The following is a 27,560-nucleotide window of genomic DNA, read 5'->3' on the forward strand; positions in this document are numbered from 1 at the left end:
TATCGCTCTGTGATTGCACATGCGATTATCTGGATCCAGTCAAATAGCGCATACATTCTTGTCAATACCTTTCCCTACGTTCTTGTTTCTTGTAGATGAGTCGATCCATTCACCCGTTAATGAGAAGCTTCTCGGCGGTACAGCAAAGAGAGGGAGTTGAAAAGTAAGAAAAAGCCAAAGGCCAAGTTGAGCAATTGGTTTAGAGGCGGACAAGGGCGCAAGAAGGCCTTGGTGTTATTTCTCGAGTTAGCCAGAGTGAAAAATGCACCGTGGTGAGGAAAACTGTCTTTGTTGTGAAGCACTTATGTATTAAAGTCATCCATCCTGAGAGTGAGAAAGGATGAGAAAGAGAACATCTGCAGAGCAGTCATCATTTACCTTTAGCATAGCTTGCTTTGCATAATGTGAGCACAGAAAGTCCTTACGACCAGCACAGCCAATAAATACAGACCAGCTCAGACCTATTGTTATTTTCTCCTCTCTTCTAATCTTGAGATGATTTCAACGGACCCATTTTCAGCGTAGAATCTTAATGTTTCCGGTTTGCTTCTTGAAATAGAATAACTAAAGAGACTGTGATGCTGACCATTGACCATAAAGTGGAGGCGCTTGACACTTAGTATTACCTGATCAGACAAAAAAAACAAAACATTTACAGTTGGCCATATTTGTCAAAGTGAGGGGACAGACTTCTGAAGTTTTTTTTGGCATCCTTAATCATGATCGGATGGTGAGCCGCAATTGAGGGACTGATAAGGCAGTGCCATGTTGGAGCCATCATTACAACAGATTGTGGTGTTACGTAAGCGCTCATAGCTTGAGATGAGTTAATAATAATGATGAGCGGCTAAAGAATTCAGGTAAATCTTTATTTACCACAGCATTTTTTTCCCATTTAGGTTATAATAAGTATACAGTAAACCTATACAGTAAAAGTTTGTTAAACTCCACTATTGACCGTTAGATGGCGATATTGAGTTTGAGATGGTGGATAATTGAGAGAAGAAGAATGAAACAGGAAGTGTTTCCGCTAATTTTCGTTGAATATTATTGAATGTCTTTGGCAGCAATCGTGTTTTTCAGGCATACAAAAAACCACAGCTGCAGTGTCGCTATATAATGTTGATTTTTGGGCTTCGTAACTGTTGATGTATATTTTGTGATGATAAGTTTATGAGTTCAGAAAAAATAAGGAGACTTGTTTACTGTAAATTCAGAAATGAATGGATAGAATGTTACATTGTTTGTACAATATATTGCTTATTTGTTTAAATGTGTTTTTATTATTTTCAAAGTATGTGTATAAAGCTTTAAAAAGATAAAAAAATTAATAAAAAAGTACCGCAAGAAAGAAAAAAATAACTAAAAGTAGTCAGCAGAGAAATGATAGACTCCTCTCTTTGTTGCTCCTTTCTTTCTATCCAATCTATTTCTTCGACTGCACTTCTAATCGCTCCTCTTGCTCCTGTGGCACTACAGAGCAATAAAGGAATGGATAACTCATAACTAATTCATAGCTTCTCCCCATATATGTATTTACAAGGCCTTTTGAATTCCGGTTAATTCAGTATCTTGCAAAGAAGTGTAGAACAGCACATCTTTTATGTGAATCATTTAGCTGCTTCCCACCCGCCACTTTGAATAAAGTTTGTCATCAGTCTTTTTTGGTTTTTCTTAAAACAAACTACCTTTTTAACTCCAGCACTGCGGGAACATTTGAATTGAAGACAAGAATGTGTTCAATGTGAATCAAATAATGTTTTAGTCTGTGTCTGAAAAAAATGAATAAATGCAGCCTTCCACGTGTAAATAAAATTAGATTTTGATTGTTTCATTGCTTGCCATATACTCTGAGAGAAAAAAAAATGGTTTGCATAAAAACTGGATTGTTTGAAATGTGCAAGTACAGTACTAGCTTGAGTAAACTGTGGCTGCCTGAATGCAGCATGTATACAAATGTGCACCACAAAATTTCATGAAGAATTCATGAGTTTAACATCTTCTTTCCCATACTGTGGTGGTGTGTTTATGAGTGCCCGGTGGAAAGGTCGCATAGAGAGCTTTAAACACCAGCTTGCATTTTTCAGCTTTGACAAGCGTTTAGTTTTAGTTAATCCATCTATCCATCTGCTATACTGCTTGTCCTCACTTGCGTATGAAGAAAAATGCATTCGTATTTGTGCTATTGTGTGAGAATGAATGACGCTAATGACATTGAACATTTTTGCCCACGCTTGTCTGTTTCAGCTGGTCACTGGTTCCTCCTGGTCTCATCAGTCTGCCAATCAGCTTGTTGTCAGCTCGCTCGTCTCAATGCTGTGTTTTTATTCTGAATTTAGGCCTGTCTGATCCTTGTTGTTCAAAATCTCCCTCTTTGACCTTGTTTACTTGACTCGGCCAGCATTTTTAGTCCAGTGGAATGCATTTTCATTCCCTTCATCACTATTTGAGAGAGAGATCTCTCTTGGCAGTGTTCCATACTACTCACAGATCACAAATACCGATACCAAGTTACCACAGGTAAAATTTCCATTAAAGTTCTATTGGTTTAATGATTAAACCAATGAGGGATTATTTAATTATATATATTTATATAATATTATATAAATATTATATTATTTATGTATAATATAAATAAATAATATTTATATATACTATGTATGTATATATATGATATAAATACCGTATTTTTCGGACTAAAAGTCGCTCGGAGTAAAAGTCGCATCAGCCATAAAATGCACAATGAAGAGGAAAAAAACAAATATAAGTCACACCGGAGTTTAAGTCACATTTTGGGGGAAATTTATTTGACAAAATCCAACATCAAGAACAGACATGAACCAGCAACAACAGGCTAAATGATATGGTATGCTAACGTGACATAAACACAAGCGAGGAGCTGAGAATGGGCCTGACGTAACATTAACAGTTATCCAAATAACTACAGTGGAGCCTCGGTTTTCGACCACAATCCGTTCTAGAAGGCTGTTCGAGAAGTAAATACTTCAAATTCCGAATCATGTTTTCCCATTACAAATAATGGAAAAAAAATTAATCCGTTCCAAGCATTTTTGTCCGATCGCGCAACTGCAGTGCACCGGAAAATTTAATCCGTTCCGAGCAAAAAAAACAACGCTTTTTTAAAGCATTTTTTTCATTATTTTACACCATAAACTGCATAAATAAGTAGGTAATGTATAAATAAATAATATAAATAATAAACTGAATTAATAGAGTAGGCTAGGCTGGGGAATGTATTGCCGTATCTGTAGCAACTCGCTTGTGTGTTTCATTCTAATAGTAAAATATATCTTTTTAAATTGTGAGGGAAAAAAAAGCACATCAAAACATCTTTTTTATTTTTACCAATGAAAGACAACATTTCAAAGATCATGTGAAAGAAAACAGCAAAAACGTTTTCTTAATTTCAAAATTTTTAAATTTATCGAACCATCCTCGGGTTGCCTTGAAAACAAACCCTTCAGGAACCAGACTAGGGTCTTTTTTTTCCAGGTCCTCAAAAAGATGTCTCGCTTTGGCACAAATAGTGCCCTCAGTAAGAGGATCCCCCGCTAACTGTTGCTCATTAATGAAAATTAGCAAGAGTTTTTCAACTTCTTCCAGCACCTGTGGCCATTGTTTGGTAAGCACAGTCACCCCTCTCGCAACATCACTTCCTTTAAGAGCGTCTTTGTTTTTCAGGATCGAGCTTATTGTCGATTTTGCCATGCAAAACTCCCGCGCCAACTTCGACACGCGCACACCGGACTCATATTTTGCGATTAATTCTTTTTTCAATTCAACCGTTTTGCGCACTACTTTCCTCTTTTCGCCATGATCAGCTTTACTGCTCCCACTTGCTTCCTTTGGAGGCAAGATTAGAGTTGATGCAATCCTCAGAGTAACGAGAATGTAATAACAAATGGAGTCAGTTGGCATGCGGGTCCTCTCGGCTCATCTCGCGAGGTTCGACAACCGAAATTTCGTCCGACATCCGAAGCAAAAAAATCTCGAATATTTTGTTCGAATACCGATTTGTTTGAGAACTGGGACGTTTGAAAACCGAGGCTCCACTGTATAACATAAATAACACCTTTAGCAAACTATCTGTGTCACTCCAAATCATTAAATCCATCGATTGAATTCTTCGTCCTTTATGTAAACAACGCCGCGTGTGCGCCGCTGACGTCGGACTCATCGTAAGTTGCAGTTCAAATCATTCCACAGGCCCATATAACGATATATAAACTATATATCAAATAACTATTATATAAACAACAATATTATCAAACCATCTGTGTCACTCCGAATCATTAAATCCATCGATCGAATTCTTCGTCCTTTATGTAAACAACGCCGCGTGTGCGCCGCGCCGCTGACGTTGGACTCGTCGTCAGTTGCAGTTCAAATTATTCCACAGGTCCATATAACGATATATAAACTATATATCAAATAGCTATAATATAAACAACAATTTTATCAAACCATCTGTGTCACTCCAAACCATTAAATCCATCGATCGAATTCTTCGTCCTTTATGTAAACAACGCCACGTGTGCCCCACGCCGCTGACGTCGTCAGTTGCAGTTCAAATTAGCGAGTAATCCCTCGCTACATTGCGGTTCGTTTATCGCGGTTTCACTACATCGCGGATTTTTGAATTTTGAAAATTTGTGAATAATTTCACATATAAGTTGCTCTTGAGTATAAATCGCCCCCCCACCCAAACTATGAAAAAAAAGCGCGATTTATACTCCGAAAAATACGGTGTATATATAATATTGATATCAAGAAAGACCTATCATTTATTTCTCTCAAAAGGCAGAATAGTCACTGCCATACAAAACTTAGGTTAAAAAATGAAATAGATTCTGAATCCAACCTAAGCATCGCTCAGGCTTTGAATGGAAACAAACTGATGATTCAGAATCAGTTGGCCAGTGGGTGGATGTCATCTGCTAGCATTATAAACTGTGCCACAATCCACAACTCTTCCCAGGCATCTGTAATAAAAACGTCCAGGTGGCATCATCATGTGCCGATTGTAACTGTTCATTTTGGTAAATGTTTAATCATGTTATTTTGCACAGCACAAAAAAAAAAAGATTGGGTAGTTTCAGAGAAAAAAAAAAGACAAGCGGTGGGATTATGGATGAGGGACTCATCTGGACGAGGATGTGCTGCAGATGAGATGCAAGGAGGCATAAAATGAACATGGACAGAAGGAACCTCCGGCACCAAATGAAGTTTGGGGGGAACATATGCTGTGTTTCTAGCATATCCTGAAGCTGACACTCATCTAACATGGATGTGTTTAAAAAAAAAAGTTGTTTGTTTACTCATTTTTGCTTGCCAGTTTAAGCAGAAGATTCAACCAGGCCGAGATCTTCTCAATAGGAAAACACGAAGCATACGAAATCAGACGGCTTTTCCTCCTGCTTTTGTGCCGCAGTACACTATAATGAGATATTGATGTCTGTGGAGCACCATGCACACATCTTGCTGTTAGATCTTCTATTGATGAAATCATAAATCTGTTCAAATGCTATTTATCTACTTGGACGCAACCACGTATGAGGCACTGTCCTGACCTCGCATTGAATAATTTAAGTGATAATGTTCATGTATTCGATATGTTATTTTTAGGTTTAAAATTTTTTGTAATACAGTATTGTTACTGGTTACACCATCTTTATGTTTCCCTGTTTGTCCTTTAACCAAGAAAAACAAATGGAATGAATAAAAACCTAAAAAAGCAGCAGCTCCTTTAATGGGCTCTTTAGCGACTTGCATGGAAAACTCGAGAAAGCTGTGAAAATATGTATCTGCGGGGAAATTGGAATGTGAATAGATGGCCATGAAATACTCGCTGAAGCTTTTTCTCATTCAGCAAGGCCACCGGTTCAAGACTGCGGAATAGAAAGCAAATAAAAAGCAAGCTTCACACCTGTTTGGCGATCTGCACCAAAATACAGACCTTGGACCTACGGCTTAAGTTGCCTTAATTGAATTCTAATTGAAATGGATTTCTTTCACAGATTTGTAAAAAGTATGTGACTAAATCACAAAAGTATGTGTACAGTAACTGGACATTTTACTAGGTACACTTGGCCATTGTAATCCGATTATGTTAACACATTTGACACAAGAAAATGAATTTTTTCATTTAACAGTTTGTTTTCTGTTTATATCAACATACTTTGCATTGATTTGGAAAGTTTATGCTAATCATAAATCTAAAGACCAAATACACCCACATTTTTGAAAAACAATGCGTGGAACAACAGATGTTCCTCCGCCACTACTTTGACAACAAAGGACAACATAAGCATACACTTGGCGCCCATTTCGTAAATAAACTCCGCATAACTCCAATCCCGTCTGCGAGCAGGTTGCACATCCTTTTTATTTTTTTTAAACCATTAAAAAGTGAACACACATACAAAAAAAGCCAGAACACTGCTTTGAAAGCCTTTCCCCCTTTGGGCTAAAACCTTTCTACCAACTCTAAATGAGATCTCTGGAGATGATTTCAAAGGCATAGTACTGCCCCTGCAAACCGGGGAATGGGGGGGGGGCAACAACTTGATAGATGAGATTAATAGGTGAACATCCACACTCACTCCCCCCTCGCCAATCCTTTTACTTTCCTAGCTGTTGGCTCTGTCGCTCACACGGAATTGGGTTCATTTTGGACGACAAAATTATCATCGACAAATCAAGATGATTTAAATTGTTGCAATTAGAAACATTGCCGATGGCAGCTAACGCACATATTGTACTTTAGCGCATGCAGATTAACTGCCCCCTCCCTCTCTTTCTCTTTCTCTCGCTTAGCTATCCGAGCTGGCTGCTTGCAGTTCTTCCCAATGTGCACTTAAAATCCCCGAGCATCTGCCTTGATTCAACATAAGCCTTCAGTCAACATAATTCCAGGATGGAGCAAGTAAAGCGCTTGAAAGTGAACGCAATAATAAATGGGACTGTTTTTGTGTCCATCCGCCACAGAATAGAAAAGGTGTATTATAGTCAGTACAAGGTTAAAAAAAACTATAGTTACAGTTTTGCACGATATAAATGACATGCAAATCAACAAGTTTGTTTAAAACTGAGCACACTTTGATTTTGCCATGCGCATCTCATCATCATCACATGACAAAACCTTTTTTTTCTCTCTTCTCACTTGGCGTGTCAGGCATGCGTACATCATGCACCAGTGAGTTCTCACCTTGACTTGTGGCGGCTCTGGAGAAGTGTGGGTGCAGCCAAACTATCCAAAATGAGACCCAGAGGATCTGTCTGGACTTGAGTGGGCAACAGAAGATGAGCGGAAAATGCCAGCGGTCTCAAGCGCAAAAGGAGAGAAGAGGGGATGTAACCGCTGCTCCTGCTCCAGCTCCAGCTTCGCCGTCTGCGCTTTGCTGGGAAGAATTACTTTGCTCCTTTCTGACTGCCAGCCCTCCCTGCTCCACTCACCAACTCACTCACTCACTAGAACAGAAATGGTCTATCATGTGAGATCTGGTTGAAGCGCAACACGCCCAAATGTGTACTACCTCCCTGTCTAAAACTTACACAGCCAAACAAATAGTCTCTCTGTGTAGGCACATCAGAGGAGTTAGGATTAAACTGTGGGATTATGCCTGAAAGGTTCATCATTTCATCTCATGCGCTGTTGGACAATGACATCAGCGTTTGGCAGATGAGCGCCGCTATTGTGTGGCCAAAGATGGAGAGGGGGGAGGCAATGAATGACTTTCCATCATTGATCCTTGTGAATGTAAAGCATCATGCGGGAACCCTGGTGACCTGCCGTTTGTTAGGTGGGGTCACGGGGGTCATGGGTGAGCTATTTGGCACGTGATGTGTGATGCGTGCGGGGGCATAAACAGAGCCAAGGCGGTGTGCCTGCTGACAGATGGCTACTGTAATGATGCAGGAACTAACGCCTGGGTTCAAGCAAATGTATTCTTGGATTATGCAGAAAGTGGAGAGGCACTACTTGATTTTATTTATATTTGGTAATGCTGTACCGCTCAATAATATTTTGTAAATGTTATGTTTATGATGGGATGTAAAGACGTTTGTTTGTCGAAATTGCTGGCAACAAAGGTGAGTAGACCCCAGAGTGAAAATGTTAAAACTTGACTTGACGACTCATTTTGTCTGCTGGTGTCATGTGACTAGTCAGTATGTGTTACAAGGTCGCAGGTGTGAGTGGGCTGCAGGTTTGAAAAGTTGGTGTGTCGCTCTTACGGGCTCTCAATATTAGGGCTTGATTGATTAATCAGCCAGCTTGATTAAATCGGTTGATTATTGACTTTGAAACATCGGCCAAAATAATCAATTATATAACAAAATCAGTGAAACATAAATTGAATCTAAATGTGATAAATATTACACGCATTCAACTGCTGTTTTTTTAAGCAAAATATTTACAGTTAACGCTTGCTACAGAGACCAGGCCGGCTCGCCAATTGCAAAAATTAGCGTATAATTGACACCCATTGAACTCCATTGGTGGGAAATTATTAACAAAATAACACATGCACATTACAATTTTTTTTCTGCCAAAATTGGCATCAACCTAAAAAAAAAAAATCCATATTATTTTATTCAATATGGCACCTCATCAAATAGAACTCTGCAAGAGTGTGAAAAAATAAATTGTTGCTCAACATAAAGGTGGCCTCGGCTGTAATTTATTTTTCCAAACACTCAATTTAAAACAACGCGTTCTCCATCTAAAATTCAACATTTGACCTCACCAGGGACACAAATACCTCCAATTATATACACTGAGCTCTTGATATAAGAAGTAATAAGTCGCGCACACAAACGGTTTTCATTCCCACCGACGTTCACCTTGAGCTTGCAACGTTGCAACACCTTGCAGGCAACGTTCATTTCCTGAAAAAAACCTTGTCTGTGAATGTGAGAGAACGATAGAGCGAAAAAACGGGTCGATTGAGAGAGCGAATGGGTCACAACTCGACAAATAATAGCCTCATCATTGAAGGTTCCTGGTGGTGATGCACCGATAGCGACCATGTGAGAACCATCAAGTCAGTGAATTTGAAATCACCGTCCTAACGAGGAACACTGTCGGGACTTGCTTTATCCTTAATACATGCAAAACAACTAACAGTACATGTCCCAGGTGGCATCTGCAAATGTTCTGCTCGGCTTTGACGTTTTTGGAACATGTTTCAGAGCGCTTGTCATCATTAAGGGATGCTGGTGAGCGGCAGGCGGAGCCTATCTGAGTTGGCATCAGGAAAGAGCCAACATGAACCTAACGTGCAGACTCAACACAGGAGGACCAGAGGTAAGGTTCAAACCCGGGATCCCTCGACTGTGTCTCAAACCAGACAACCACTACTTCACTATGCTGCCGACAGAAATGTACAAATCCATCCATCCATCCATCCATCCATCCATCCATCCATCCATTTTCTATACTGCATGTCCCCACGAGGGTCGCGGGCGTGCTGGGGCCTATCCCAGCAGTCATCGGGGAATAGTTGCTGAACCGGTTGCCAGCCGATTGCAGGGCACACAGAGACGAACAAACATTTGCACTCGCACTCACACCTAGGGGCAATTTGGAGTGCTCAATCGGCCTACCAAGCATGTTTTTGGGATGTGGGAGGAAACCGGAGAGCCCGGAGAAATTATTGTGAGCCACTATTACGTGCACAACATTTTAAGAAATTTAAAGAAAAATTGTACCTGATGTTTAAAAACAAATTTATTTATGGTTAAATGTTGTTATATATATAAAGATGAAATACAATCAAACCTCGCACTTAGGCATGATTCTTTTGGAAACCCACTCAGACAGTTTTACAAAATACAAATTAGTAGCTATCATAATTTCCTAAAAGTCCCTTCACTCTCTTTTTCCTCCTCGAAAAATGGCTTAGTTATTTCAGTAGTCTTTAATTTGCTTTTAAATTACAGTATTTTTGTTTATAAATACCTTTAAATGTTATAATTTTAATTATGTGGAGCACATTTGTGCTGTATAAATAAAGATGCCCTGCCTTAACTGTATCTATACATTTTTTAGCAAATAAAAAAAAAGTAAAAACATTTTCCTTAGGCGTGTATAAGTGAGTGTAGATAGGACATTAAGGAAGGATGGAAATTTACTCCTATTATAGCCCTTCCTCACAGCAGCGTGATAAAGGTGGACAGTGTGGACTATATTATCTTTAAAGCGCGTCCACACAGTACGTGTCGCAGAGCGAGTGCCAGCAAGACTCGTAAAAGGCAAACAGAGGTGTGAGAGAGCCATTATGTTTTGTAGTGAATGGCTGTATTCTTAATGAGAAGCACCTCTGTGGGTGCTGTGAAACCAGACTGAAAAACACACTTATCATTAAAACGCCTGTGCTACTGGGGGGGGGGGGGGGGGGGTAGAGGGGAGAAGAAATAAAAATCCGGAAATAATGTGGTCAACTAAATTGTGCCATTAAAGAGGAAGCAAAAGCACAGCTGTATGGATAAAAGTGAACTGCATCATTGGTTTCAAGGACTCAGAGCAAACATGTCTTTATGCCAAATGTGTCACTCGAAGCTGCCAAGCAGGGTTCAAGTCCAAAAGCCATTGAAAGAGGACTAAGAATTTAGGCCTCACTCACTCACTCACTCACTCACTCACTCACTCACTCACTCACTCACTCACTCACTCACTCACTCACTCACTCACTCACTCACTCACTCACTCACTCACTCACTCACTCACTCACTTTGTCCCTGCGGGCTTTGAATTTAAATAGAATCCTAAACAGGATGCAGCATGTTTCTTATTTTGGCATAAAGCACTTGATCAAGGCATACGCACGCACACACCGACACCCCCCCCCCCCCCCCCACACACACCCCCTTTGGTGTTTTTACTGGACAGTGTCCCACTTCCGTTCTCCTTTCATCTTGCCAGCCCTCTTCTCCCCTTCTGTCCCCCACCAGCATCCTTCATTGGTTCACTGCTCCTGCACTCTGCTTTTCCTATTTTCCTGCTTTCACAAAATGTTTAAGTTGGCCTCCACACTCATGTTTCTTGGTCTGCCCTCGTGTCCTGCCACAGTGTGGCCAGCGTTGCCCCACACTGATGGTTTTCTTACTGATGGTTAATCAAAATCACTTGAGTTTCCTCAAAAAACACGTCTAATAATTTTTCTTCCCGACAACTTGCGTGCACCCGCGCCTGTATTGAGAGATAAATAATAGGCGATATTGAATGCTTTGTCTGCCATGCTTAATGTAGCATAGGAGAGTTGGCCTTAATTGGCAAAGCTATATTTGAGTTGTAATGTAGGGCGACCAATGCCTCCATGACTTCAGTGCTGGTTTGGGACACATAAGAATATCTTTGAAATAAAATCACACAAAAGGTGGAAACAATCATGACTTTAGAATCTGTTAGTTGAAGTTTGTAACTACCACGACTGTCACAAGATGCTCGGCTAGACATCCTTTATCTTTAAGCAATGCTATTAATTACATTTATAAATGCGGAAAGAAGACTTTCGGTGCTGACAGCGTCTATTTGTTTTCCTGTCTGATCAGAGATATCTCCCTCCATCTGTATGCAGTCACATCTTTTCCAGACAAGGTCCTCAATTACAAAGCACCTATAACCTTTCTTTTTTTCCTTTTCCGTATTTTCCCCCGCTTGGCACATCTTTCATCAGTTGCAGATGAATTGAACAAATGAATTATGTTTGAATTTACAGTCGTGACGAAATAAGGCAACGACTTGCAGGTTTTCTGTTCTCAATTAAGTGGACGAAAGCATCTGAAATTTGGGGGCCATGTTTTTTATGTCATATGACCTTATCATGCAACGTAGCTGATTCTCAATGGTTGAATTCATTTGAATAGCAGATGAAGCCACTAGCTGTGTCCCAACTGAACTTTTGATGGAGCCACGCGTTATAGAGACGTGCAGCGAGAATGCCGCATTTGTGGAGGAGCCATTGAATTGGCATAACCTTGCCGCAATATTGTGACATAGTACTCAACCGTCAGTATACTCTTAGAATGATGGAAGTGGCGTGCTTTCACCTTGCAGGTAATTGCTGGCATCTGAGCCACATGGATCCACGTAGTATTAGCTTTCTGCAAAATCTATTGCCAAAAGAACGGCACACTCTCTGAAATTATTTAAAAAATACATATTTATATGTTTCACCAACCAGCTGGATTAATTATTTGTGCAATAGAGAAACATATACTAATAGAGAATTTAAATCATTTATGAATCTAAAATGACACACACAAACGCTTGCACAAATAAATGTGTTTCATTTTTATTTTGTACAGTTATGAATCATCTCCAAAAATAATTCCTAGGTATGAAGCAATTGAATACAATGAAAACTATAAGCTTTGAAACGACATGTAAGTAAAATGCTTTGTAATTTCATTTAAGATCATTATATTTGAAAAATAATGTCAATATAAACTAAGAATACAGCTTTTACGGCAAAAACTGTCGACTGGTAAACGTTCTCCCCCAACTTGGCTTCTTGATTTGGAGCACCTGTGGAGACCTTGAGTGTTCGTGTGAAGGAGGTGGATGATGTACACAGCCCAAAATTAGGTAAAAATGGTAATAAAAAATCTTTTGCATAGAAACTTAAATTAAATGTGAGCAGGATGGCGGGAGGAATGGTGTGCGATGGTCTCCAGATTCCTGAGGTTATTAATAAGACTCCCTTCAAGGACTGCGGCAATGATTTGGGTCAAACTATTTCCTCTGACTTTCTCATGAGAAGTCTCTCCCCGATAAAAAGACCCCCAAAAATCTCGGTGTGCTCAGCTCCGGTACAAAACTCAGGAATACATTTCTTTCCTTTTTAACTGGATTTTTCTTTCTAATAAGATGTACTTTTTTTTTTTAACTTTTGCACTTTTCTTTTTCAATGTCTCATTTATGCCACTATATATCTACCAGAGCCTTCTGGTTTTGCGTTTAAAAGCAATATACAAGTAATGCAATTCAGCTTGGATGCGCTCATCGAAAAGGAAAATAAAATATACCCATTAGGCATTATGTTTGATAGTACGCCAGGTGGCCATTCTCATCTACCACCTGTTCTTTTGAGTCTCGGCATCATGTTTATGCCATGCATTTAGTTTCAGGGGCTGTTTGGATAATATTGTTTCGGTTACAGCCACCGGAAAAACTGTTGGACTCAACGTCACTCAAATGCACTCGAGATTGTCCTTTGCTGCCTTCTGGTGGTTCAAATTGGCGAGCCGCTATGCATTTCTGTTCAGCTACACAATTTTCTAGGTGAATTCACCATTCATCTGCATGTCTCACCATGTTCAACATTTTAAAACAAAATATTAATTTCCCTATATACATGAACATTCTCGCTGAATGTCTACTTAATCCCAGTGGGGTGCACAACAACAACCTAACTTTCTGTCACAAGTTTCACACACGAGGGTTAACACAGTTTCTTTAGCACTCAACCGATAGCCATACACTCAAATACAACATCATAAACAGAGGTATTTGCACTTTGTATACCATTTACTGACCTGTATGAACAGGTGGAAAGGAGAAAGAGATGGGAAGATGGGCACTGAATTTTCCCCAGATTGTGTCTGAGGAACTAATGTGATCTCTACCGCAGGGGTGTCACAAACGTATGGGCAAATATATATTTATATGACTGGTAAACAGTAAGCTGATAAAATCTCTGTTATGGGGTCAAAGAGCTTGTGTGCCGTAAAGATTTAATGTGCTCACAGTAATCTTTTATTGTAGAATCAATTTATAACTATTGAAAAACCTAGTTGGTAGGTAATGAGCTAAGCTACATATGAAATGGTTTGCTGCGCTGAAGCTGCTCACCACAGAAATCTAGCAAAATAAGTTAATTGCTCAACTACATCAAAGTATTAATATGGAACCAATTTTTGAAATAGTACTTTTTGGGTATAAATGAACAACCAGAATCATAACTGAATTGGATGCAGAGACTCTTTGTATCCTTTCCCAGACATGAAATGTCTTTTCAATATTGCATCATGTTGGCCTTTTCTTTCTTTCTTTCTTTCTTTCTTTCTTTCTTTCTTTCTTTCTTTCTTTCTTTCTTTCTTTCTTTCTTTCTTTCTTTCTTTCTTTCTTTCTTTCTTTCTTTCTTTCTTTCTTTCTTTATTTCTTTCTTTCACCTACGGGTCATCTAACACTTGTTACGGGCCTGCTATTCACTAATGACTGCTTTCACTTCTTAGAATAGAACTGTTGACATTTTATTATTGCTGTAAAATAGAAGACTCTGATTTAGAAAGTATTTCCAGCTGACAACCTTTCTGATTGTGGTTTGCTTTTGGCAGGCCAGTGAGGACCCAGGCTCCATTTCTTGGCTAGCATAGCAGGGGGCGTGAGTGATGAGAGTGGAATTCATCCCTGGAAGGGTCGTGTTAAACTTGTCTATATATACAAGGCAGAGCCACTCTTTGCTCTTGCCTTGCGCGGAGCCTTACTGAGACGCTTAGCTGCTCATCTTACGCCGTTGAGCTTTTGCACACACAACAACCCAAAATCATGACCCACCAGCAACAGATGAGGTAGGAGGAAGATGCCGTCCATGTGTAATTTCTTTTTATTTTTAGTTAGTAAATTAGGTGACCCAATGTTGCAATTCTGCAAACAGTTACTAATAATGCATGTGCACTCAAACCACAAATGATCACAGTTGTTTCCCAAGTGGTTGTACTCACTTGTGGTGCCAACACTGTGCTACTCATCACCACATCCTTCTTGTTAGAGTGTGCACACAAAACCAGGGTGTGTAGACTTTTGCTGTTTACAAATAATAAGAGCAGCAATGTTTGTTTATGTATTTGTGTTTGACTTTTCCTGATTTCAGCTTGCCAGCAAAACTGATTAACGGAGGAATTGCAGGCATGGTTGGTGTCACCTGTGTATTCCCAGTCGACCTGGCCAAGACGCGCCTGCAAAACCAACGAAGCGGGCAGCAACTCTACAAGAATATGTAAGAACACCACCTCCATTTACTACATGCATGAATACCAAACCCCTCCCAAACACATTTATTGACAAATGTTTCATCTATAAGCAGAGATTCTCACAATTATGGGTAAAAAGTAAAGGTATTTTACTCTGTGCGTAATTAAATCATACCATTTATGAGTTTCACTTTTTGAGGTGAATTACCGGTACTGGAATAAATGTGGGTATTTTCTTGCAGCATTTTAATTTTATTTTTTTTACATATGCCTGTAATGTAGCATATTGGTATCATGTCCCTCAGTAGACTGGGTAATCTTTTCATTTCTGCTATAATCTTCCAGTCAAGTCAACTCAAGGAAGCATGAAATGAAAATAATTAAATCAAATGTAATTAAAAGCAATCACTTTAAGAGCATTACCCATATATATATATGTGTGTGTATGTATATAATGACAAATATATATATATATATATATATATATATATATATATATAAAAATATGTCTTTTTTGTTGTTTTTTTGCCAGGATGGACTGTCTTATAAAGACGGTAAAATCTGAAGGTTACTTTGGAATGTATAGAGGTAAGTAAGCTTCATTTAATTGTTGTTGATAATGCAACATCACTAGCATAATGAAGACAAGGAGAAATGTTTTCCTCACAAATCATCTACAGTCTGCTGTACACTTTAAACATTTTAAGTTTACAGCGCAACTGTCAACAGATTCAATATAAGGGTTTGAATAATGGTTCATAATAATGGTATTAGGTATTGCCAATGCATCACAAAGCTTTTTTAATTTTCCATTACTTTGCAACTATATTCATTCAGTGCCAGCCCAGTTAAAATAGATGCTTGACGTCTATAGTCGTTAATGGCAGTGGATGAGTTAATAAAATCCGCCTTGTAGGCGCTGCCGTCAATCTCACCCTAGTGACTCCTGAAAAGGCCATTAAACTTGCCGCCAATGACTTCTTTCGCCACCAGCTCAGCAAAGATGGGTGAGTTGTCCAACAAACAAAAAGTGGATCTTGCTTTCTTTGTTTGAACTCACGCGTGTGTCGTCAGTGGTAAGCTGACGGTGTTTAAGGAGATGTTGGCAGGATGCTGTGCGGGAATGTGCCAAGTGGTTGTTACCACGCCTATGGAGATGCTCAAGATCCAGCTCCAAGATGCCGGCAGGCTAGGTGAGCTTGGCAATTATTTATACAAACATGCGCATATACGCATACAGAGAGATTTTTAAAAAACATTTGAGCAGTAAGAAGAAACTACATTCATCTCCCTCCGCCATGCAGCGGCACAGCAGCGGGTGATGCCCAGTGTGGCGTCATCTCTAAAGATGGGCGGGACCAGCACAGTCCTTAGTCGTTCTTACAACGCGAGCCCTGCGCCTCAGGTCAGGACGGTGTCAGCCACGCAGATCACACGAGACCTGTTGAAGACCAAAGGTGTCACGGGCTTGTACAGAGGACTCGGGGCCACATTAATGCGGTGAGACCATTTTGCAACCTGGCTCGCCTTCTCCAGTGCCTAACACGTTTGTTTGTTTGTTTGTTTGTTTTCTCTTTAGGGACATTCCCTTCTCGGTCGTTTACTTCCCTCTTTTCGCACACTTGCACCAACTCGGTCAGCACTCATCAGAAAACCCATCGGTGCCTTTCTATTGGTCCTTTGTTTCTGGATGCTTGGCTGGATCCGTTGCAGCTGTGGCTGTCAGCCCTTGCGATGGTTAGTGTTTGTTTGTTTAAGAAATGTGGCCACACAGCAAGGCCATCTCTGATTGCGTTTGTCTTCATAGTGGTCAAAACAAGACTACAATCTCTAAAAAAGGGGACAAATGAGGAAACGTATAATGGAGTGGTCGACTGCGTCAGGTAAATTTACTTTCAGGAGGAGCTGAATCCTAACTCGAGATGATATGAAATATTTGCTTTCATTGCAGAAAAATCATGAGAAAAGAGGGTCCCTCTGCTTTTCTTAAGGGGGCCAGTTGCCGGGCCCTTGTCATCGCACCTCTCTTTGGCATCGCCCAGGTCGTGTACTTTGTAGGAATCGGGGAGTTGCTGCTTGGTTACACACCATATAGTATCTACTATTCAGCATAGACAGGTTTCGGGGATCCTGTTAATAATGGGGAACGAGGTTACGAGACGTTTTTGCCCAAATGGCGCATGACTCCGCCTTCATTTTCATGAGCCAACCCCAGTGCATTCACATAGTAATGAAAATTAGGATTTATACAACTGTAAATATATCTTGTAGATTTGATATTTTCTCAAAATTGAAGGAGAAAATGTAACAAATTTTGAAAAAAAAACTCAAATTGAGGGACTAAAAGATTTTGCAACCACCATGTCGTTATGTTCCGATTCATTTTAGAATTACACATGTAAATACAGGAAAAATAAATTCTGATTCACTCTGGACTCACGGTGTTTTGTTTCGCACGAGTCAAACATTGAGATGCAAAGTGTCGCCTTACCTCAAAGTGCACGCAGCACTCGCGTGGGCACATTTGTGGCTGTAGAAAGCGCTCATGCTGCAATGTTGGAGTAACTCTAGCCTGGGTGAGGCCTCTGCAAGATCACTCACATAAGTCAAGTGTTCAGCTGTCTTTACTACTCTGCTTAGTACAGTACCTTTTTCAACTAAGGGGTGAGATCCAATACCGTCATTTAGGAAATTAGTCCGACTGTGGAAATCACAAACTTCCCCGACTCGAAGCAAGAATCAAAATGCACAAGACAAACAATAATAATAAAAATACATTACAGTTTAAAAATAACATGAAGGAAACAGGTTCAAAACGCTTTATTTAACTTCAAACTACTGTGTTGACCTGAGAAGCCCAAAATGGTACCAAAATAAATAAACACAAACTACAAGACAGCTTGACGTGTGCAATTTTTTTTTTTGTTTAACCTTCAATCATCACAGCTCATGGTTGTGTTGCTATTAACTAAAAATTAATGTTCAGGTATGTCCAACATTGCTCAATTACTTCTATAATCAAAAAAAGACATTTAGGGCTAGGAAACACAGTTGAATGACACAACTAAAACAACAATAATAAAAAAAAAAGTTGAATGACTATGTGCTACTTGTTGAAAACATGTCCTAATTAAATGCAGTCCAACGTCACAATCGTGCGTGCTGTACATCTAGCCGCTACATCCGGACAGCACATTGTCGCTAAAACAGCTTGTCACTGAGAAAAGGCACATTGAAAGGCTGGTTTTCGGCCATGTGGATTAGTTCTTGACGGAAATGCTGACTGTACAACAACTATTACAAAACGTTATCTACACACAGTGCGATTGAATTAGCCAAAAAAATGTACAGCTACAACCCCCGTCCCCCTCTCCTGGTGGATATTTACATAATGGAGCGCAAAGTGGCAGAAGAAGAAGAACCAACAATGACAAAGTTTGAAAAGCACAAAGGGAGAGCAAATGAATCGGCAAATCTGCTGATAGTCTTCAAAGAGTGGATTTCTCAACCGTGATGCTAAGAAAAAAGAAACAGGTGTGTTTATGTGTTTTTGTTTAGCCTGGTCACAGGTTTTTTGGACTTGCATGAAGGTCCAGATTTACAGATGATAAAATAAAGGGGTGGCAATAAAAAGATATTTATGGCACTGGGTTATATCCAACTAAATGACTTCAGTGTGAAAGTGTTGATTTTTTTTTTTTTTAGTTCCCACAAATTCTAAAATTGCACTGCAGGCAATGCTTGGTCTCTATTTCAAAATAACAAAAATAAAATACGATGTTAAAATAAAAAATAGAAATAGAAAATAAAAAGGAATTAATGATAAAACAAAATCATACCGTAACCTAAACAAAAATACCTAAAATTAACATCAAACATTGAGCTGGATATGAAATAACCTACCATGTATCCCTCATAGCAAATTGTCTTCAGTTTTGCATTACCGTGACTCAAACAGGTATTTTACGTCAATGTCTGTGAAAGTATGTCGGTTTAAATTTGTTTGCGGTTGACCATCTGAAAGCTAAGAAGGGGCATCCCATGTTATGACGTTGTGAAATAAAAGACTACAAAAATAAAAGGGAGATCCATTGAGAGCAGCTGGGAACTTGTACTGATCCCCGGATCGCTCGGCAGATGACGGATGCGTAATGAGGTTTGAATAAGGACTGCCGGGCTCGTTCATATGACCTCCCGACTGTTACGTACTGCGCAGCAGAGTACCATGCTGAAGATCATCCCGATGATCTGATTGAGAAAAAGGCAGCTTTTTTAAAAAGAACATCAAATGGCACACATCACATGACTTTTGTCAACTCACCATGACGCCAGCGATGCCGATGCCAACGTACCCAATGATGTAGAGTTTACTGTTGAAGAAATCCTTGATAGCTGTCTCGCAGTCCTGCATAATCTACATGATGTCATGTGCATAGGAAGTAAGAAAATATCGCTCAGTTCAGTATAAAAGAAAAAGAACAGAAGCTTACCTTTGTTTGCGGTTCTTGAGCTGGGCAGTTGTCAGCTAGCGTGCCACAACAATTCAGCTAAAAACGCAATGCAAAATGTTTACAATCATGCAGTACTATTTTCATCATTATTATTATTATTATTATTATTATTATTATTATTGAAACAAAATACTCATTGCTAATTCAAGCACATTTATCACTATTAGCAAGTGCTTCAGAAAAATTAAATAAATTTAACTACCTATATATTGATTGATTGATTGATATATCTTTATTTTGAACATATTTAAAACATGAAAATAGGGAAAAAAATTAATAAAACAAATAACACTTTAATGTGCCATATCTAAGTCCATGAAACAAACCAACAAACAATAAACCAACAAACTGAAAAAACAACAACATAGAATGCTCGAAAAGGAGTAGAAGGAAGCATAGCTTTTTATATGAAAAACGTTTTGTGTGGATATTGACAGACAAACATTATTTTAGTCTCCCCCAACTTACTACTTTCTGGTACGAGATCATCAATGTGCTGTTGTTATTTTCATTGAAGGTTGTGGCATAGAAATTTTGAACGTCTTTGATTATCTAAAAGTGAGAAAAACATGTTAACAGGCACACATACTACAAAAAGAGTATGACATAACCAAGCTATTATGCTTTTTATGTACCTTGTCTTTGTTTAAGAATCCAAACACGCCTGCTGCCACCTCAGCGCCAAAGATGATCAATAAACAGGCAAAGAACTGGAAGAGATCCACACAGAAGAGCAATAATTAAAAAACTATACTGTATATCTGTTGATACAAAAACAGAGGTTCTGTATGGACTCACTGAACCCAGTAGACATTGAGATTCCCGAACAGCTCCACAGCAGCCAAAGAAACCCACTAACATCACCAGACTGCCAGCTCCTATCAGGATATATACACCTGCAAGAAGAGGGAAATTTTTCTTTAACTCTATATCACTCAAGTCACTCTGAAATTGTGTGAGGAATTACTAATGATCAGTCCCAAAAAAAAAAAAAAAAAAAAGCGAAGCTTCATGGGCCAAATAGGGAAAACTGTGGGGGACGGGTGATCATGTTTTAGCCATAGATTGCTTTTCGTCTTCGTTTTACTGGATTTTTTTGTTTTTGCATTAAGTGTGGGGGACAGATCGTGTTTGTAATGAAACTGCGGGGATAATTCTCCCCCATGCCCAGCGCTATCTGCGCCTATGAGGAAAACATGTGAATGCCTTTATTTTCTGTTGTTTCGTCTATATCTGTTTTTCACCAACATGGGGTAGCATAAATAAGACTAATGGATGAAATCGTCAAGACCTTCCTTGCGCCATCACATATTGAGAATGTAACGAACAAAAGGCAAGAGTGACGATTATCCAAAATTTCTGATTTGATATGCAAGTAAGCAGAGTGAAATCCAATAAATGCCTCACAGAAAAATTCATTTGGGGAATCGTCAAGTGAGATGACGACACCCATATATCCCATTAAAGGTACTCGTTTGGAAAAGTACATTGCGGGTCTGCAGGGACGAAGCAAGCTGACGATGGTTTGGTTCTCTTGTGTTGCTAGGCTACACCCCAGTATGCCCCCAGGTGATGTGGGCTCAGGTGTCAAGGAAAGAACTTTACACAAGCACAATAACCCAGTTGAATGCAGTGTTGTTCTTCGTTGCAACTGGGAGACTGAAGTTATTTTTTGTGTCCATTTGAAACCGTTTGGAACACTTACAAGACTGTCTGACCTGAACTATGTGGAAAACATGAACAATTATTAAATATTAAATTGTATTATTATATAGCATATTTATTTATTTATTTATTTGTTCATTTATACCTCCGGTTATGAGGTGTTTGTGATCATATGTGGGCCTCCAATAGCAAAAAAAAAATTCCGTTGGTCACATGATACACAAGTGGCTTTGGACTCTCTGTGCGCTCTTGTGCCGTCCTTGTTTATAGAGTCAGTGATCTGTTTAAATAAATGCTATTGTCACTTCTGTGGGCGTAACTGGCTTGTCCAAGCTGAACATCTCTCTTCCATAGCCCTGACCACACTTGTCACATCTGCTTTAACAGCTCACTCTGCGGTTTGCTGTTTTGAAACGATCTGCTCTGAAGGCCAGACAAGTCGCGCTCGGCGAAAGCAAAATCACCCGAATGTGGGGATGATTCAGACTGCGATTGTTGAGACTACTTCGCCTTAGACGCTGCAGTCACGAATTTATAAGCTAAAAACTGATGATGAATGTCTGAGAGATTAAATATAATACACACACGTTTCCTGAAATACATTATTGGCTACAAAAAGGTTATTTCTAAATGCTCCTCTTTGCCAGCGAGTTATGTCATTTGACATTATCGTTGCCATCATTTAGCATGCTTCCCTTACTAACTACAGGAGACTACAGGGGAAAAATCAGGAGGTCTCATGTGAATGTTTTTCCGTTGTACCCAAGATTAGAGCACATGTGGCTTTTGTGTGTGTGGTCACTGAGCGTTTGACCACAAGACGGTGGTAGGAATATCCCGAGTGATCTCGGCCTTTAGCCGAGAATAGCACGGAAACATGTCAATGGCAACAATTTAAGCCCCTTTCCAGACGGAGAATAAGGAAAAAGCCACGTGGCTTCTTTTTGTCACCAGTATTAAGGCTGAACAGGAATGTGACAGCAAAGTAGCAACTCTTGCTCCATTCTCAGGACTGATTAATTAAATAAAATGGATTAATGACATTTATCATTTTGAGTTACACTCCTGGTTATGGAATGAATTCAACTCGTATCTCAAGGCGCCACTGCAATCATAACAATTAATTAGTTTGGCTTTTGGGTCACCCAGCCAGACATTAGACGTGAGCGACATGGAAAGTAAAGCTACTTACCAATGAAGTATGTGTCTGGAGCCTTATCGCCGTTGAGCAGGGACACAGTTTCCGGGTCAAAACGTAACCACAGCCCCACTGCCAGAACAAAGGAGCCCATCAGCTGTGGGTGGATGTAGCAGAAAGATTAGGATCACATTAAATGCAATTCCAACTATAAAGTACAAATACACTCAGTAGAGGCAGACAAACATGCTGTATGGCCAAACCATATTTATTCTTTTATCAGGAATGATTCTTAAATACCTGAAAATACATTGACAAAGTGAGGAGAATAACAACTGCAAATGTGACATTAAAGAGGAAGTCAAGCCCTGTTAAGATGAAGCCTAGTTTGTGTTTGTGTATTCAGATGCAGTGATCTGTATGACACTGAGTGCGCCTAATGTGAGTTGAAAGAAACCCTCAGCGAGTGTACATAGTTCCAAATAAAGCGGCTAAGAAGAGCCTAAAAAGGGAAGTTTTCTTGTCTCCAACGCACTCTTTCATCGAGTCACACAGTACAACGGCGCGCAGCTCAACAAGCCCTAAAATGTCTTTGTATGTGCATCCACTAGTCTAAATAGGCATTCTGATTAATATTGAATTTGTGGAATATGAGTTAAGCAGCAAAAATCACTCATTTCTATCCATCTCAAGAGGCGGCCATACTGCCACTTGCTGTCACGTGAAAATGACATCACAGTTGGCAGCTTGCGAGTCACAACCAATCACAGCTCAGCTTCAGACAACTGGTGAGCAGTAATTGGTTGTGATCTGAGATCTGGCAACTATGATATCATTTTTAGTCAATAGCAAGTGGCAAAATGGCCGCCCCCGAGATAGATAAAAAACTGCTGGAATTTGCCTGTTTAATTCATATTCCATAAACAAAACAATCAGAACACTGTTTTAACTAGTTTGGCTGCACAGAATACATTATTACAAAAAATTGTGGTCGACTTCCCTTTAATGAAATCAGTAGACAAATGAAACTCAATGGTGAGAATAACAGTGAAAAAACATATAACTCGTCTAGTGAACATGATTCCTTGTATACTATTGAGGAAGGATACTGTTGCTTTGTTTCAGCAACAGTCTTAAAAAAGAAAGAAACAGTAAATGTTTTCTGCTTAACAGACAACTTATTCTCTTGCTCTGCCTAATTGTGGTTTTCCACCAAAATAAAACGAATGATGACAGGAAGTTTCCAGACGGGTCCTCCACCCTTTGCACTTAAGCAGTTGTATATACAGTACAAGTGTAATTTTGGTGCAGTCAAAATAAAATCATGACCTAAGTCGGAGTATTTGTCAGATATACGACCTGCCGTGTTGACCACCGGATTGCATTAAGAAGAGCGTTTACGACACTCCTAACCATCTCTGGCTGTGCAACTGCAGCAGTGTGGCACCTTGAGCTAAACCAGGTCCTCCTGTTTGTTTGGAAAAGTGGTTTCATGCTGCTCACATTTTCCTTCATTCGTTGAATAAAAGTCTTCTCTGCACAAACCTTATTGGACGCGCCTGACGTCAAAGTACTCCTGTGAGATTTTTGAAGGCTCAAATTTGGTGGTTGCTACTCTGACAGCCAACGAAGACCCTTGCTCTTTAAGGATTTTCAACTCTTTGAAATTTTGAAATTATTGCTAGCACTGAAGCCCTAATGAACTCCAATGCCACCCACTAGGAGATGCTTACATAAACTGCCTGGGGATCCAAAGTTCTTGGTTACCCCTCGACTGCTTGCAACTAACAGTCAACATGACATTTAAAATATGGGCTCTGGGGAAGAAGCTCTGTGGTAATAAATACCAGCTCAAGGCACCAAAACGTCATCAACCCCCTCTCAATACTTTTTGTCTTGAATCATTACCCTTCCTAACAGCAGACACACCCAATCCCCGCCTACGTCTCTCATCCCAGAGGGCTCCACCCATCCCCTGACTTTCCCCCCATGTACCCACCCAACTCCACCCCACCTTGTTCCATGCCCTCCCACGCAATCCACCCTCAAGGACAAAGACCCAGTGTCTTCCTTTGGCGCACAAAAAGAGGGAACGTGACAACCACAATGAATGAGATAATAAAAGGGTGGGTGTTTGTTATCACCTTTACTTCGCTGTGCGTAATCAAACTACATACTACTTGACATACGAGCTAGTTGTCCACCGGGCCCGTTCTGGAAGTTGATATAAATCTATATTTAAGTTGAAATACTTGTTTGATGGTGTAAAGGCAACTTTTAAAAGAGCAGTTGAATTGTGTCTTTATAAGTGGAATTTCCATGAGAGCAGAATGGACACACTCAGGGACAGTCTGTGGAATTATTTTATTTATTTTTTTATAATTGAGTGTAAAATAAAGTGAAAGTGCTATTTTGAAATGAAATAGATGGGTGAATGAAAACAGACCAAGTTTATAGTGTTCTTTTTTTAGTGAATGCTTGGGATAAAGACACATCTCTGTATTATTAATACGATTTTTTTTTTTTATAGTAAAAATGTTTTCTGCTTTAGAGCGCCTCGTTGTCAGCCATGAGTGTGTAGATTTTGTACGAAACAACTAGATGGGATATATTCCCGCCATCGGAGGCTTTCAATGGATCTATTTTAATTGCTAAGACTTGTATAGGCATAAGAAAGATGCTAGACAAAGACGCGCTCATTTATATTTGTGATTGAAAGTTCAGTGGGGGTGTGGTTTAAGTCCATTCTTGGTAGACACGCCCACTGCGTTTAAAAATGGAGAGAAAGGCGTGATTTTCTTCATGCTTTTATTGTCTCATTTTTTATTTTACACAAACTTGGCAGGGTTGATAACAACACTTTAAAATTTGTTTAAAATTTAAAGAACCATTGTTATCACTTTGCAGTGAATGTAAGCACATCAATACATAGAATTAAAAGATGAAGATCTAATTATTGGGAAAGCTATTTTTATATATATATATTTATTTTATTATTTTTTCTTGGAAAACAGACATGTTAAAAATAACATTTTTCAACGTCGAGGGTCAAAGTGCATGTTTCTATTGAGCAATGTTTATCTTGCACTGTTTATATCTCTGGATAAACTGTTGCTAAAAACAGCAGCTGTTGAACGACGCCAACCAGACATACCAGCAAGATTTTCTGCTGTTAGTCTTTACATGGAACACACACAAAATAAACATCTTAATAGCAAGAGAATCTCTGCAGGAACTGAAAATCAAGATCAAGCGAGCTTTTGCCCTTCTGCTCCGACGGATTATTGTTTTGAAGCGAGCAAAATAATAGCTTGCGGTGCTGTGACGTTAACACAGCAGCCACATGACATTCTTTTATCCTCACACAGATTTTTTGCCGTTATCTGGGTCAAGTTCATGCCGGCTGACCCTCTTTTGCCATGTGAGCCGGTGCAACACGCCAACATCCCTCACAATCCCCCGATGACCTCTGTCACCCTCATCTTCTCTCACATTTGTCTTCTAGCCTCCATTATTTGTGTGCCTTTTTTTATTTTTTTATTTACATCAGACGCACTCCATCAAGATACAAGATTAATTATTCTATGTGGGGGTAGATCAACTCAACTGGAGGGGGCTGTTGCTGCTTTTTGGAGCCGAGCCGCTTATCCGGGCTGGAGCAGCAGGCTGAAGTGATGCTATTGTCCCATTGTCACAATGGATCTATTCACACTGAGCCTCCGCCAAAGACACTCGCTGGAAAAGCTCTCTCTCACGTAAACAAAGAAAAGTTCCATTGGAGAACATTGCTCGGGTTTGTAAAGTGTGTGTGTCACGCACGCACGCACACACACGCGCACACCCTTCATGTCCACCTGACTGCCGAGCCTCATTCAGAAGTGTTTTGTGCTAAAAATGTCCCAGTAGCTTAGAGATGACTCATGTACGCTGACTTTATCAAATAACTCCACATTTTGTGTTAACGAGGTCATGTGGCGCCAACTACTGACTTGGCTTCCCTAGCTGACCCACAATTTCCCATTCTTCATTCATTCTTTCCTTAAGAAAAAAAACTTGCGTGAATGAATGCTACTTTTTTTTCCTGCTCTGGAAAATCTGATTTGCGCAGTTAAATAACAACAAAAAGCTCTTTCTGTCTCTCAAACCGCACTGACCGACTGCAAAATCACACTTTAGGCCCCACCGCACACCAAGCGACGGACGGAGTCAACTTGTATGTAAACAACCTCATGCACGAGTCACAGCTGCACTTGCTGCACCTGCGTGCACGCGCAGCTCGCGCCGGTGCTATCTTCACGGCCACTTACCCAAAAGATGAAGTTGAACACGAACAGAAGATATTTCACACATTTCATCCCTCCTTCCACTTTCCCCATGTTGACTGGCTTTGCTCTTATCCGCACAATACGGCCTAAAGGGAGGGCTGATGGGAGTTGGTTCCGTTACAAGGATCGTCCCAGCGAGTCACAACACTTGTGCATCAAGTAGCGATGTCATGGTAGCTCTCTCTCGCTCTCTCCCTCTGGTACACGCGCACGCGCACACACACTTAACACACACTTCTTTCCAGACCGCCCCCTTCTATAATGCAGAGGGAGAGAGGGAGGGCTGGGCTGCAGGGGGGCCTGCAATGAGGATTTGGCAAATGTTTACTAACGAGGAGAGAGAGAGAGAAAAACGCTCCCACTCATTTCTCCAATACGCCATTAAAAGATTGTAGCTACAGCTGCAAACATTTGCAGATATTTAAAAAAAAAGATCTGACTGGGGCAAGTAAAAAAACAAAAATGTCAAAGTTTATTTTTTCCAAATAAGATGATTTTTTTGGGGACATTGTTGTGTGACACAACTTGTGTCCTGTGCTCATGAATATATTAATATAAATATGCAAAACAGTCTTCTTAATGGTAAAACTGCTTCAATTTATTTCTAAAGAGCATGAATAAAACATTAAGTACAAGAAAACACTCCCAAAAGAATGGAGCGTAAATAGCAGCTGTTTCAACCACACTAATAAAGCTAGCGACATTTTATTTGACTGTACAAAAAAGACAAAAAGCTGCGCTAGTTCTAGCTAACACAAAAGCTAAATTAAAACCCTGACGGCAACTCAAAGCTTATGATGAAATTGATTTGCTCCCTTTGTGTTGCTGCAAATAATCAGCATCACCAGGTCCAACATAAAAATCACCCCGAGGGAATAAATAGTAGTTTATCTTATCTCTTCGAGAAATGTGGCCATGCTCTGA

At 39.8% G+C, this 27,560-nt stretch overlaps 3 protein-coding genes across 4 annotated transcripts in view; 1 reads left to right on the forward strand and 2 right to left on the reverse strand.

Moving 5' to 3' along the window:
* Positions 1 to 7,575, reverse strand: part of camkvl (CaM kinase-like vesicle-associated, like) — a 32,928-nt gene extending 25,353 nt beyond the window's left edge. For both annotated transcript variants that reach the window (XM_037241586.1, XM_037241576.1), the window contains exon 1: positions 7,229 to 7,575. The gene's annotated coding sequence lies outside the window, so the exon portion shown is untranslated. The remainder of the gene's footprint in view (positions 1 to 7,228) is intronic.
* A 6,882-nt stretch (positions 7,576 to 14,457) lies between these two features.
* LOC119115508 (mitochondrial glutamate carrier 1-like) lies at positions 14,458 to 17,436 on the forward strand. Its single transcript, XM_037240049.1, has 9 exons — positions 14,458 to 14,595; positions 14,898 to 15,023; positions 15,530 to 15,585; positions 15,914 to 16,004; positions 16,072 to 16,190; positions 16,302 to 16,497; positions 16,577 to 16,734; positions 16,805 to 16,880; positions 16,949 to 17,436. The coding sequence occupies exons 1-9, from the start codon at positions 14,573 to 14,575 to the stop codon at positions 17,109 to 17,111; spliced, it is 1,008 nt and encodes a 335-aa protein (XP_037095944.1). The 5' UTR covers positions 14,458 to 14,572; the 3' UTR covers positions 17,112 to 17,436.
* Positions 17,437 to 17,802: 366 nt separating this feature from the next.
* LOC119115514 (CD9 antigen-like) lies at positions 17,803 to 26,856 on the reverse strand. The gene is made up of 8 exons (XM_037240063.1): positions 26,619 to 26,856; positions 22,366 to 22,468; positions 20,307 to 20,404; positions 20,144 to 20,218; positions 19,977 to 20,060; positions 19,488 to 19,544; positions 19,319 to 19,411; positions 17,803 to 19,245 (listed from the first exon to the last, which is right to left on the reverse strand). Exons 1-8 carry the CDS (start codon positions 26,685 to 26,687, stop codon positions 19,180 to 19,182), a joined length of 645 nt encoding a protein of 214 aa, XP_037095958.1. The 5' UTR covers positions 26,688 to 26,856; the 3' UTR covers positions 17,803 to 19,179.
* Between the last annotated feature and the right edge of the window lie 704 nt (positions 26,857 to 27,560).

This window comes from Syngnathus acus, chromosome 2 (assembly GCF_901709675.1).
Source record: "Syngnathus acus chromosome 2, fSynAcu1.2, whole genome shotgun sequence".
NCBI lineage: Eukaryota > Metazoa > Chordata > Actinopteri > Syngnathiformes > Syngnathidae > Syngnathus > Syngnathus acus.